General features: G+C 47.0%; 1 protein-coding gene across 1 annotated transcript in view; it reads left to right on the plus strand.

Moving 5' to 3' along the window:
- The window catches only part of LOC147096208 (zinc-binding protein A33-like), a 96,467-nt gene that overhangs the window by 53,564 nt on the left and 28,080 nt on the right, over positions 1–14,823 (plus strand). The window contains exons 2-5 of the mRNA XM_085975075.1: positions 5,324–5,419; positions 5,766–5,999; positions 8,174–8,196; positions 8,295–8,410. Coding sequence (XP_085831201.1) covers positions 5,324–5,419; positions 5,766–5,999; positions 8,174–8,196; positions 8,295–8,410 — 469 coding nt within the window. The remainder of the gene's footprint in view (positions 1–5,323; positions 5,420–5,765; positions 6,000–8,173; positions 8,197–8,294; positions 8,411–14,823) is intronic.

Genomic DNA, 14,823 nt, shown 5'->3' on the forward strand with positions numbered 1-14,823 from the left:
GTCCCCACTTTTGTATATGGGCGTTATGAGTCCTTTGTTCCAGATATCAGGGAAGTAACCGACACTCAGAACCAAGTTGAAGAGTTTTAGGATAGCCAGTTTCATTTTATCGTCTGTGTGTTTAATCATCTCGCTTAGTATGCCGTCTGCACCGCAAGCTTTTCCTAGTCGTAGGTCCTTGAGTTTTTCAACTAGTTCTTTTTCTGTTATTATGGCGTCTAGTGGGTTTTGGTTATCTTTTATGGCCATTTCGAGCTTTTCTAGTTTTTTGCATATTTGGTGTTGCTCTGGCCTTAGTGTGTTTTTCTGGTATAATTTTTCAAAGTGGTTTTCCCATGTGTCTCCATTTTGAATGGCCAATTCGTCGTGTTGTTTTTTGTGTAAGGTATTCCAGTTGTCCCAGAGACAATTGGAATCAATGGATTCCTCAATGGAGCTGAGTGTATTCTTAATATATTGCTCTTTTTTGGTTCTGAGTGTGTTTCTGTATTGTGTTAGTGTCTGACAATAAGTAAGGCGTAATTCCTCGTTTTCCGGCTGTCTGTGTTTTTGGTTTGATATTTTTCTAAGTTTTTTCCTCTCTCTCCTCCCTCTCCTCTCCCTCCCCCTCTCCTCTCTCTCCCCCTCTCCTCACCTCTCCCTCCCTCCCCCTCTCCTCTCCCTCCCTCCCCCTCTCCTGTCCCTCCGCTCTCCCTCTCCCCCCCTGTCCTCTCCCTCCCTCCCCCTCTCCTTACCCTCCCTCCCCCTGTCCTCTCCCTCCCTCCCCCTCTCCCCTCCCTCCCTCCCCCTCTCCTCTCCCTCTCCTCTCCCCCCCCTCTCCTCTCCCTTTCCTCTCCCTCCCTCCCCCTCTCCTCTCCCCTCCCTCCCTCCCCCTCTCCTCTCCCTCTCCCTCTTCTCTCCTCTCCCTCCCCCTCTCCTCTCCCTCCCTCCCCTCTCCTCCCTCCCTCCCCCCCTCTCCCTCCCTCCCTCCCTCCCCCCTCTCCCTCCCTCCTCTCCCTCCCTCTCTCCCCTCCCTCCCTCTCTCCCCTCCCTCTCTCCTCTCCCTCCCTCTTTCCTCTCCCTCCCCCCGCGGATCAGCGCCTCAGGGCCGGCCGGTGCGTGGCCTAGCACATGAGGCCCAGCCGGACTCACCTTAGCTCTCTCCCTCCCTCCCCCTCTCCCTCCCCCTCTCTCCCTCCCCCTCTCCTCTCCTCCCTCTGCCCCCTCTCCTCTCCCTCCCTCGCCCTCCGTGGATCAGTGCCTCAGGGCCGGCCGGTGCGTGGCCTAGCGCGTGAGGCCCGGCCGGACTCACCTTAGCTGAGGTTGCGGTCCGGGCCGACATTGACGTGCGCGCTGACTCCCGCCCCACCAGCCTTTACAAAGATGGCGGCGGTGGCTACGCTCGGCTCAGCCCCGCCCCGCCAGCCTTTACAAAGATGGCGGCGATCGCGGGCCGCTTGTTGAGCGGGATGGGTGGTGCCTAGCTCGGGCATGGCTGGGGAGGAGAGGCCGAGGCTTCGAGGCCTGCAAAAACGGTGAAAGGTAGGAAAATTAATGAGGTTAGAGAAAATATTTACAAATTAATTAACTTTTTTTTAAAACAATTTAATTGTGTTTTAAAAGCAACTTTTTTTTGCTGGAAATCTAGATTTGAAAATAAACACGCAGAAAGTGGGAAAAAGAAATGAAGAGTTAGGAATCAAGATGGCGGCCACTCACCTCAGCTCAGAAGGATTAGGCCCGCCCACACACGCAATGAAACGCCCCCCGTGACGCACCGATTAGTCAACCATCAGGTTAATCCCCTGTACAATTGGTCAACCATCACGTCACTCAAAGCTAATGAGCGGAATGTTGCCGTTTTTTGAAACTTTTTTGTATACTGTCGGAACAATTTTTGTCTGACCAAAAAGTAAATACAGCTATGAGAGTCCCCTAATGATAAGCATTCTTTTGATATAACATATGCGTAGGTACGCTCTATAACTTTTGATTGTATAGCCGGACAGACGGACAGAAAGACGGAAAGACAGACGGAAAGACGGACCATTTTATATATATATATATTTAAAAAATGTGATGTTTTTTAAAAATGTATTTGAAGATTTAGTGATGTTTTGTAAGAAGAAAGGGCCCGTAGTATATCTAAGTTTGACAGCACTTCATGTCAGACTCATGAATGGAGCATTCCCTGCCATTGGCTCCCCATGGCCCACGTGATCCCAGGGGATGCTTCGAACTAACTGCGCCCCTGGGATATGCAAGCACTGTGCGCCGGCAGCTGGACCAGGCCCCGGATTGGAATTCCACAGCTCAACGGCCGGCGCGCAAGGTAAGTGCAGGTCGGGGGCTTGCACCCGCAGGACGCCTCTGACCCGAATTTCTGGGCCTATATCTCTTGCATATCTCTGCAATTTCCCTGCAGATTTGCTCCTCTACCTCCCTCTCACAATTTGGAGGCCTATAGAATACCCCCAATAACGTGATCATACCCTCTTTGCTCTTCAACTCTAACCAATTGGATTCTGTCCTTGCCCTCTCAAGGACATCTCTTTCCAACAGTACATTGTTTTCCTTAATCAGCACTGCCACCCCACCTCCCTTTTTACCTTCCCTATCCTTTCTGAACACCTTGTACCCTTGAATATTAAGTGCCCAGTCCTCACTGTTTTTAAGCCACGTTTCCGTTATTGCCACAACATCATATTACGCCACAGCTGATTTTGCTTGTAGCTCACCAGCCTTATTCACCACACTTTGTGTGTTTACGTGCATGCAATTTAAACCCATTTTTGAATTTTACGTAGTCTTTCTTAGTCTGCTCCAATCTAATATGGCACTACTACCACCTCTAGTACTACTTTCCTCTCTAGTACTATCCAACACTCCCACTCTTTGATGCACCTTATTCCTCTTTTCTACTCCTATACGCTGGTGCCCATCCCCCTGCCAAGCTAGTTTAAATCCTCCCCAACAGCACTAGAAAACCCCCCCACGAGAATATTGGTCCCGGCTCTGTTGAGGTGCAACCCTTCCAGCTTGTACAGGTCTCACATTCCACAGAAACGGTCCCAATGCCTCAGGAATCTAAAGCCCTTCCTCCTGCACCATCTCTCCAGCCATGCATTCAAATGTTCTATCCTCCTATTCCTGTACTCACTAGCACGTGGTACCAGGAGTAATCCAGAGATTACTACCTTTGAAGTCCTGCTTTTTAATCTCTCTCCTAGCTCCCTACAGTCTACTTGCAGGACCTCGTCCCTCTTTCTGCCTATGTCGTTGGTACCGATATGGACAACAACCTCTGGCTGATCACCCTCCCCCCTCAGATTGTGCTGCAGCCGCTCAGTGACATCCTTGACCCTGGCACCAGGGAGGTAACACCATCCTGGAGTCACGTCTGCGTCCACAGCAATGCCTATCTGTTCCCCTGACCAATGAATCCCCTACCACTGTTGTTCTTCCACTCTTCTTCCTCCCCTCCTCTGTAGCTCAGCCCCCTGTGGTGCTGTGGCCTCGGCTTTGGCTGCTCTCCCCAGAGGAACCATCACCCTAACTAGTTTCCAGAACTGTGAGCCGGTTAGTGAGCGAGTTGCACTCTGGGGATTCCTGCCCTACCTGCCTGGTCCTCCTCCTCTGTCTGGCGGTCAGCAATTCCCTCTCTGCCATCACATTCTGAAGCTGCAGGGTGACCACGTCTAGCAACGTGCTATCCACGAAGTTCTCGTTCTCGCGAATGCAGTGTAGTGACTCCAGCTGCTGCTCAGGCTTTGAAACCCGGAGCTCGAGTTGCTGCAGTTGGTGACACTTCCTGCACACGTGGTCGTCCAGGCCCCAAGAAGCATCCAGGATTTCCCACATGGCACAGCATGTGCAATTCATGGGACTGAGCTGCCCTGCCATTCCTCTATTTACCAGAACTAAACTTAAAACATAACAAGAAACACTTAACAGCTATCCGCCAATCAGCAATTCCCTCTATTAGATAGGCTATGAACTACTTCGCAGAAATATACTCAAAACAGAACAAAATACTTACCACAAATACTCACCCGATACTCACCTCTCAGCTCCCTTATCTTCAACCAGCTCTCGGCAATGCTACGGGGAATTTACTAGTAACATGTATTTTAACCTGTATCTATTGGGGAAGCTGAGGAAACAACCTGGCAGTGAAAATACATCAGTAAAGAAAGGTTTGAGTAACTTATATTGGTTCATTTTGTTGCAATTTCTGGGTCCTGATTGGTAGGATTGAGAAAAAACAGACCAACTTCATTGGTTGGTTCCAGGTGGATTGGTAGTTCCTGATTGGGCGAATCTCCTACCTGTCTCTACCTCTGCAAATCAACATGGTTAACTTAACAGAGAGTAGTTATTTCAACCAATCAGGTAGAAGTATGATTGACATTTTGAGATTTGACCCTTTCGACTGTGACGCATGTAACACTTTGAGATATGACCGACTCACTAGATTAACATTGTATTATAAAGCAGTGGAACTCCTGTGACATTTACCCCTGGGTGTAATGGTGTCTACGGCATGGTTGTTTATTAGTAAGAGAAATGGTTTCAACAGCATGGGCTCAACAAGAGTGAGTACAGTAATAGTCGAGTTAATTTCTGGCCAGTACTTCAAATAAGCATAAAAAAAAAAGCCTCACAAATTCTCTATTAACTTCATATTTCGGATCAAACATTCATGATGAAAAGGATATGGAATCAGGTGGTTCCTGTAGCGGGCGGCCGATCCCTAACGCCAGTTTTATGCCAGACAGGAAGCTGAAAGTCTATCTTAGAAACTGCTGAATGTGAAGAAAAGGAGGCCCCATAAAAGTCTGAGAGCTGTACATAGGAGCAGGAATAGGTCGTTCAGCCTGTTGAGCCTGTTTTGCCATTCAGTTAGATCATGGCTGACCGGTATCTTAACTCCATCTAGCTGCCTTGGTTCTGTAACTCTTAATATCCTTGCTAACAAAAATCCATCAGTCTCAGTTTTGACATTTTCAATTGACCCCCAGCCTTACAGCTTTTTGGGGGAGAGAGTTCCAGATTTCCACTTCCCTTTGTGTGAAGAAGTGCTTCCTGACATCACCCCTGAACGGCCTGGTTTTCATTTTAAGGTTCTGCCCCCTTGTGGACTCTCCCACCAGAGGAAATAGTTTCTCTCTATCTCCCCTCTCAACTCCTTTAATCACCTTAAACACCTCAGTTAGATCACTCCTTAATCCTCTATATTCGAGGGAATGAATGCTCTGAGAATTTTCATTGATTAAATTAGATGGTATTTAATTTTCAGCTGTTTATGGCACAAAAGTGTACAAATTAACTGATCTTTGTTCAGGAGGAGCTGCGAACCTTACTGAAGCCGGTCCAGGACAAGAAGAAGGAATGTGACGCTGTAAAAAGTGATTATGTGGAAACGTTAACCCACATTCAGGTACATTTGATGTCACTTTGTTGTATATTTTCCAATCACGATTTGTTTTTCTTTGAACCGTTGAATGTCCATTACCAAAGTAAAATCTCAATTTAGCAAATCATTGAATTAGCTCAGACACTTCCCTTGTGCTGGTGAAACTGGAGTTAAAGAAAATACAGCAGCTCGATCCTCAGTTAGAGCTCCCTCTTCTGAATAAATTATCATCTGGTCCCCATTAACTGGATTTCACTGCAGCAGGGAATGTTTTTCTCTAAAAGATTCTTGTATGAAGAGAACTGCACAGGCTGCACAACCTTTTTAAAATGCTCATTTGTTTTTTCAATCTCACTATTCTTTTCCAAAGGACCAAGGCGTAAAGACAGAGAGACACATTAAAGCAAAATTTGAAAAACTTCACCAGTTGCTCCGTGAGGAAGAGAGGATTGTGTTGGAAGATCTGAAACTGGAGAAAGAGAAAAACAGTCAGGAGATGAAGGGGAGGATTGAGAAGATAACGGAGGAAATCTCATCGCTTTCAGTCACTGTTCAGGATATTGAACAACAGCTGAGTGAACAGGACAGCATCAAGTTTTTAACGGTAGCTGTTTATTTATTTGTTTCTTGCTTCCTTCGACCCTCTTTGACACAGTCTCCAAGACCGCGCAGGGTGTGCCATCAAAACCTGGAATATTACATTGAATTACAGAGTATTTACAGCACAGAAACAGGCCTTTCGGCCCAACAGGTCCATGCTGGTGTTTGTGCTCCACACGAGCCTCCTCCCACCCTTCGTAGACTAAGCCCATCAACATATTCTATTCCTTTCTCCCTCGTGTTTATCTAGATTCCCCTTAAATGCATTTATACTATTCACCTCAACCACTCCATGTGGTAGCGCGTTCCACGTTCTCACCACTCTCTGGGTAAAGAAGTTTTATTACGTTAAAGGCACTATATAAATGTAAGTTGTTGTTGAATTCACTATTGGATTTATTAGTGACTTTCTTGTATTTATGGCCCCTAGTTCTGGTCTCCCCTGCAAGTGGACACATCTTCTCTACGTCTATCAAACCCTTTCATAATCTTAAAGACCTCCATCAGGTCACCCCCTCAGTCTTCTCTTTTCTAGAGAAAAGAACCCCAGCCTGTTCACTCTTTCCTGATTGGTGCAACCTCTCCGTTCTGGTATCATTCTAGTAAATCTTTTGTGCACCTTCTCCAGGGCCTCTATCTTTTTATAATATGGAGACCAGAACTGTTCCCAGTACTCCAAGTGTGGTCTAACCAGGGTTCTATACAAGTTTAAGATAACTTCTCTACTTCGCAATTCACTAGAAATGAACCCCAGTGCTTTGTTTGTTTTATGGCCTTATTAACCTGTGTCACTACTTCTAGTGATTTGTGTATCCGGTATCCCCAGATCCCTCTGTTCCTCTTCCCCATTTAGACTTATTTTCCAAGGAGTATGTGGCCTCCTTTTCTTCCGACCAGAATGTACCACCTCACATTTGCCTATATTGAAGTTCATTTGCCAATTACACGCCCATTCTGCAAGTTTATTAATGTCCTTCTGTATTTTATCGCAGTCCTCCTGAGTATTAACTATATCCCCCAACATAACAAAAACCGATTATCTGGTCATCATCACATTGCTGTTTGTGGGACCTTGCTGTGCGCAAATTGGCTACTGCGTTTCTCACATTCCAACAGTGACTCCACTTCAAATAGCACGTCATTGGCTGTAAAGCACTTTGTGACATCTGGTGATCATGAAAGGCGCTATATAGGTGTCATCCTCAAATTTTGATATTGTACTTCCAATTCCCGAATCCAAAGGGTTCCTGTAAATGGTGAACAACAGTGGTCCCAGCACCGACCCTTGTGGAACACAACTTTACACCTTTTGTCAATCTGAGTAACTACTTTTAACCCCGACTCTGCATTTTCTGTTCTGCATCCAGCTTGCTATCCATTCTGCTACTTGTCCCCTGACTCTACATCTTCTGACCTTAGTCATGAGTGTAATATGTGGTACCTTATTGAAGGCCTTTTCGAAATCCAAATATGTTATGTTTACTGAATTCTGCTTGTCTACCCTTTCTGTTACTTCAGAGAATTCAATCAGGTTGGTCAAGCATGACCTTCCCTTTTGAAATCAGTGCTGACTATTCTTTAAGACCAATCACCTGTGACATTTGGTTTTCTGTCTCACACCCAAGAGCACTAACGGCTGTCTTTAACATGGAAGTTCCTAAATCTGGCGCATGTTTGCTGTGAAATATTATTATATAAGGGGATAGTTTCATCAAATCAAACATTGAGGAAAATAAACTTCAGACAGAGTAAGAAACCCCTCAGAACGGTCAGACCATTCTCCCCCGAGAGTGCATTTACACTGCAGCTGCTGGTCAGAGAGCGTTAATGACAGTCCGGGATCAGACAGGCAGGACCGTGTTTTGGGGCAAAGGACACATGCAAATTACAACTTGAATAGATTAAAGTGACTCTCTTTAAATAATATTTTAATTCTAAGAATTTGAGACTCTTCAGGATTGTACAATTGGATTGTAGCTCTGTGAGTTGTGTTGTGCAGTCAGATCGACTCAGTTGTAATGTTGTGGAGTAACTCACAGTACAATGAGGGCAGGAAGAGGCAGTCCAATAACTTTCCATGTTCAGGATGTACTTTTCTGTGGAATCCATTCTGTTACTTTCTTTTTGTGATAAAATGTTCTCTATACACAAATAGTAATAATTGTTCTTGTTTCACAGAAATTTCCGGAAACTGAGAAAAGGTATAATTTACACTCTTGATTTGAGTCGATATTTGAATTTCTAACATCTCTTGCCCACCCTGGAATGATCCAACACTGACCTTTATCTCATGTTCCAGAGCGAAGCGAACTCTCCCAGAGCCGCAGAAGGTTTACCCTTTAATAAATGTGGGGAAGTACATTGGGTCATTGCAGTACAGAGTGTGGAGAAAGATGCTGACGGTGATTAATACAGGTGGGTGTGAGCTTCCTGACACCAGCTATTAAACAGCTCTCTCTATTAGTAGAAGGGACCTGTCTTTTTATAGTAAACTAGCTGGGGGTGCCCGGCGTTGCCAGGGCAATTTTGGGCTGCGCGGTCTCCCTGCCCCTGTCTGTCCCCCCTCTCCCTCTCCCCCTCTCCCTGTGCTGTCCTCTCCCTCCCTCCCCTCCCCCTCCCTCCCCTCTCCCTGCCTAGCGCCTGAGGCCCGGTGCCATTGTGATAGCAGCCGTGCGGGGCCTAGCGCTTGAGGCGCGGCCGGGCTGTCGGGCCGAGACGGACCTGAGCTGAGCTCCCCCGCGGATTGAGCGGCTGATGGCCGGCCGCTGCCGCTCCCCCGACCGCTGTGTGTGTCGGGCCGAATGGTTGCGAGGCACGGCCCGAGTGAGCACAACTTACCTGCCGCTCCGGCGGGGCAGGAGCGGGATCGGGAGCCGCAATGTGGGGGTTTCTTTTGCTGCTGCTGTCCCTGTGGGGATGGAAAAAATGGCGGCGAAGTTTAGGGAGACTGGAGGATTAGGACCTGCCCATGATGCAGTGATTGGTCAACCATCAGGTGAGTGAACTGTAGGATTGGTCAAGCAGCACGTCATTCAACGCTAATGAGAGGTAGGATTGGTCAACCGCTAATGAGTGGATTTTTGAGGATTTTTGAACGTTTTTTGTATACTGTCCAAACAATGTTTGCCTGACGAAAAAGTAAATATGCCTACGAGAGTCCCCTAACGATAAGCTTTCTTTCGATATAACATACGTGTAGGTACGCTCTATAACTTTTGATTGTATAGCCGGACAGAGAGACAGACAGAGAGACAGACAGAGAGACAGACAGAGAGACGTACCGGTTTATATATATAGATATCTAATTGTATTTGTAACTGACTAGATTTTACTTGTCGATTTTCTGTTACAATACATAATTGTCAGATCAGCTTCCATTTGACATTTTTGCTGAATAATTAGCAGAAATTCCAGTGGGAGCGTTTCCAGGGCAGATGTGGGCTGTGCTGAACTTCTGCCTGCCCCATGGATGTGTCCCTGTCCCAAATCCTGGAGTCTTGGGTATTTCCATATTGTGAGTCGGTGCCAATACTATTTCCTGCTTGAATAGGGAGCCAACTTTAGGTGAGAGTAGACTGGTCAGAAATGTAAGGGACATGAGGAGCTACATTTGAAAACTGAAAACTGCTGCTGCTGGAGGCCGGTTTTCTGAAAGCTCACGATCAATCAGCGATAAACGTGTCATTTTCCGGTTGACAGACTGTAACTAGTGGGGTGCTGCAAGGATCAGTGCTTGGGCCTCAGCTATTTACAATCTATATTAATGACTTAGATGAAGGGACCGAGTGTAATGTATCCAAGTTTGCTGATGATACAAAGCTAGGTGGGTAAGTAAGCTGTGTGGAGGACACAAAGAGCCTGCAATGGGATATAGACAGGTTAAGTGAGTGGGCAATAAGGTGGCAGATGGAGTCTAATGTGGGGAAATGTGAGGTTATTCACTTTGGTAGGAAGAATAGAAAAACAGAATATATTTTAAATGGTGAGAAGCTATTAAATGTTGGTGTTCAGCGGGATTTGGGTGTCTTCATACAGGAAACACAGAAAGTTAGCATGAAGGTACAGCAAGTAATTAGGAAGGCAAATGGCCTTTATTGCAAGGGGATTGGAGTACAAGAGTAAGGAAATCTTACTACAATTGTACAGGGCCTTGGTGAGACCACACCTGGAGCACTGTGCACAGTTCTGGTCTCCTTTATCTGAGAAAGGACATACATGCCTTAGAGGTGCTGCAACGAAGGTTTACATGATTGATCCCTGGGATGAGAGGGTTGTCCTATGAGGAGAGATTGAGTAGATTGGGACTATAGTCTCTGGAGTTTAGAAGAATGAGAGGTGATCTCATTGAAACATATAAGATTCTGAGGGGGATTGACAGGGTGGATACTGAGAGGTTGTTTCCCCTGGCTGGAGAGTCTAGACGGAGGGGGCATTGTCTCAGGATAAGTAGTCGGCCATTTAAGACCATTTAAGACTGAGATGAGGAGGAATTTCTTCACTCAGAGGGTTGTGAATCTTTGGAATTCTCTACTCGAAAGGGCTGTGGATGCTGAGTCATTGAGTATATTCCAGGCTGAGATAGAATGATTTTTGGACTCTAGGGGAATCAAGTGATATGGGGATCAGGCGGGAAAGTGGAGTTGAGGTCGAAGATCAACCATGATCTTATTGAATGGCGGAGCAGGCTCGAGGGGCTGTATGGCCTACTCCTGCTCCTATTTCTTATGATCTTATGTACTTATTATATTTGGGAATTTAGCCTTTTAAATGTAAAGTAGTACTGTCTGGCAGTCAAATTCACTGCTGTCTTGAATTTTATTGCATCTGGACTGGGATCCTTCCAAGCAGCATTTGGTGACCTTTACCACATTGGTCCTGCACCATTGCATAATGAAGGTGACAGATGCTCTCTTCATGTTCCAGAACTAGCCGTGCCTCAAGCCAAACTGTTCCAGTGCAGCTGCAACACTGGCATCTGTCCAACAATGTGGAAAACTGCCCAGGTATGTCCTGTCCACAAAAAGCAGGACAAATCCAATCCAGCTAATTACCACCCATCAGTCTACTCTCAATCATCAGCAAAGTGATGGAAGGTGTCATGGACAGTGCTATCAAGTGGCACTTGCTCACCAATAACTTGCTCACTGATGTCCAGTATGGGTTCCGCCAAGACTACTCAGCTCCAGACCTCATTACAGCCTTGGTCCAAACATGGACAAAGGAGCTGAATTCCAGAGGTGAGGTGAGAGTGATTACCCTTGACATCAAGGCAGCATTTGACCGAGTGTGGCATCAAGGAGCCCTAGTAAAACTGAAGTCAGTGGGAATCGGGGGGGAAACTCTCCACTGGCTGGAGTCACACCTAGCACAAAGGAAGATGGTTGTGGTGGTTAAAGGTCAATCATCACAGCCCCAGGACTTCGCTGCAGGAGTTCCTCAGGGCAGTGTCCTAGGCCCAAACATCTTCAGCTGCTTCATCAATGACCTCCCCTCCAACATAAGGTCAAAAATGGGGATGTTCGCTGATGACTGCACAGTGTTCAGTGCCATTCACAACTCCTCAGATAATGAAGCAGTCCATGCCCGCATGCAACAAGACCTGGACAACATTCAGGCTTGGGCTGATAAATGGCAGGTAACATTCGCACCACACAAGTGCCAGGCAATGACTATCTCCAACAAGTGAGAGTCTAACCACTGCCCCTTGACATTCAATGGCATTACCATCGCCAAATTCCCCACCATCAACATCCTGGGGGTCACCATTGACCAGAAACTTAACTGGACCCACCACATAAATACTGTGGCAGCAAGAGCAGGTCAGAGGCTGGGTATTCTGCGGCGAGTGTCTCACTTCCTGACTCTCCAAAGCCTTTCCACCATCTACAAGGCACAAGTCAGGAGTGTGATGGAATACTCTCCACTTGCCTGGATGAGTGCAGCTCCAACAACACTTAAGAAGCTCGACACCATCCAGGACAAAGCAGCCCATTTGATTGGCATCCCATCCACCACCTTCAACATCTCTCCCTCCACCACCGGCGTACCGTGGCTGCAGTGTGTACCATCTACAAGATGCACTGCAGCAACTCGCCAAGGCTTCTTCGGCAGCACCTCCCAAATCCGCGACCTCTTCCAACTAGAATAAGAAGGGCAGAAGGCGTATGGGAACACCACCACCTCCAAGACTTGGAAGTATTTTGGCATTCCTTCATCGTCACTGGGTCAAAATCCTGGAACTCCATCCATAAGAGCACTGTGGGAGCACCTTCACCACACGGACTGCAGTGGTTCAAAAAAGGCGGCTCACCACCACCTTCTCAAGGGCAATTAGGGATGGGCAATAAATGCTGGCCTTGCCAGCGACACCCACATCCCATGAATGAATTTTTAAAAACCTGTGGGCCATTCACTTCATTTTCTTCCCAATGGAACCAGAAAAACAATGAGGACGAGCTGTCCAGTGCTACAGACTGGCAGGGTTCCCACAGATACAAGGAGCAATGGACTGAATACATATCAAAGCCCCGTATGAAAACCTGCTCAGTATCATGAACAAGTAATGCTTTAATTTGATTCATGTGGAGCTAGTGTGTGATGTCCCATATCTAATATTGAACATTAAGCCCACTATCTGGGAAGCTGTCTTGATGCTTTCATCATGTGTTAATCTACCACACCAGCTCCTGTGACTCAAACCAAGTATCAAGATGGTTGATTGGTGATCAGGGTTATCCCCAGCAGTCATGGCTTACAGCTGCAGTAAGGTTTCTACAGACAGAGGGGGACACCAGACATAATGAGGCCCATGTCAGTGCAAGAAGTGCGATAGAGAAGACTATAGGGGGAAAAATTGGGTATCATGTGCAGTTTTGGTCTCCTTATCTGAGGAAGGATGTTCTTGCCATGGAGAGAGTGCAGCGAAGATTCACCAGACTGATACCTGGGATGGCAGGAATGACGTATGAGGAGAGATTGGGTCGATTGGGCTTATATTCACTGGAGTTTAGAAGAATGAGAGGGGATCTCATTGAAACTTATAAAATTCTAACAGGACGAGACAGACTAGATGCAGGAAGGATGTTCCCGATGGCGGGGGAGTCCAGAACCAGGGGTCACAGTCTAAAGATAAGGGGTAAGCCATTTAGGACAGAGATGAGGAGGAATTTCTTCACCCAGAGAGTGGTGAACCTGTGGAATTCTCTACCACAGAAGGCAGTTGAGGCCAATTCATTAAATATATTCAAGAAGGAGTTAGATATATTTCTTAAGGCTAAAGGGATCAAGGGATATGGGGAGAAAGCAGGGACAGGGTACTGAATTTGGATGATCAGCCATGATCTCATTAAATGGCGGAGCAGGCTCGAGGGGCCGAATGGCCTACTCCTGCACCTATCTTCTATGTTTCTATGTTTATCGCCCATTTTGGGGCGCTAATATCAGCCGGGCACAAAGTTTAGCGCCCGGCACTAATTATCGCCTCCAATTGCAAAGTTCACCTCTATCGCCCATGGGGTGATTTGACAGCTAAATCAGGCGCTACACACCTCTCTTAAGGCACTAACCTCGGGGAGTTTTCTTAAAGGGGAGGGGCCATCTTGCTGGCCAGCCACACCCTGCTCATTGCAGCCTTGAATCTGGGCCTGGAGAGACCTCTAAAGCAATTGTGTTGGAACCACTACTGGATAGGCCCAGGGAAAGAGCCTATCCATTCTTAGGAACCTCAAAAGTGTTGCTGAGGGCCAAAACTCCTTAGGACAACATTAAATCTCTCCAGACATCCCTCTCCCTCTCAACCTGCATGTACCAAAAATTTTGCCGACAAGAAAAGGCAGGAAGCGCCCGTCTTTAAATAGCGTTCCCCCAGCCCCTTCCCAACTTGAAAACGTTCCCCTCTACCTGTCGTTCCTAGCGGCAGGTGCTAGGGCAGTGGGTGCAGCTCAATTTTCGGTACGGGGCGCTACCAGGGCGTTGCACGCTCGACTGATGTCATGAGCTGCGGGCGCAGGAGATCGTGGCGGTAGTGTTTAGTGCTGCCGCAAAACGACTGGTGAATTTTGCGAGCGGCGCTAAAATCGCCGCATTCTGGCGCTAAGTTCCTAGCGCCCCGTTAGCGCCCCTGTAGGCGTTACTGGGCGGCGCTAACCAACCAAATTTTTCCCCCTAGGTATTTTGAAGCCCGGTTTCTCGATGCTGGGATGAATCTTGTAGAGCCCTGCAATACAGTCTGTCGAGAGTCTCCAGAATCACTGCAGCTTGCTACGCACGACATAATATCGCAGTGAAGACGAGCTTGCTGCTACTGGAAGGGGATGATGATGAAGACGGGGGAAGAATATCCATTCACACAGCATGAGGAGGGTGCACAGGAAGGGGAGAATGTGGTACAAAACCAGTCGCCAGAGACAGGAGGGCACCTATTCTAGCGCAGTGCTTTCAATGAATAAAAGCTGACACACTTCCATCGATGTATCGAAGAATCAGGGCGTCCTTACTGCCACTCCTTCAGACCTCTTGCTTTAGTGTATGTACCCGTCTACCTTTAAGGGAACTATTGAATGTAACCGTTCACCTTTAAGGGAACTACTTTAGGTGTGGCACTATTTGTTTGGCTTCTGTATACTGTAATACCGATAGTGACCACACCAGTATATAAGTGTTGTAGCAGGATTTCTGGGGCAGATTCGCCCGGACCTTCGAATAGTAAAGACCTGTTTGTTTGTTACTTCTGAAGTCTGTGTAATTATTAACTGCACAACCCACAGACTTTACAGTGGCGACGAGTCCGATCGTACCCTGCGGCAAGATTACCATAAGCAACGAAGAGC

Source organism: Somniosus microcephalus, unplaced genomic scaffold, assembly GCF_052327205.1.
Source record: "Somniosus microcephalus isolate GS21.2 unplaced genomic scaffold, FLI_Smic_1.0 unresolved_chr1, whole genome shotgun sequence".
Classification (NCBI taxonomy): Eukaryota; Metazoa; Chordata; class Chondrichthyes; order Squaliformes; family Somniosidae; genus Somniosus; species Somniosus microcephalus.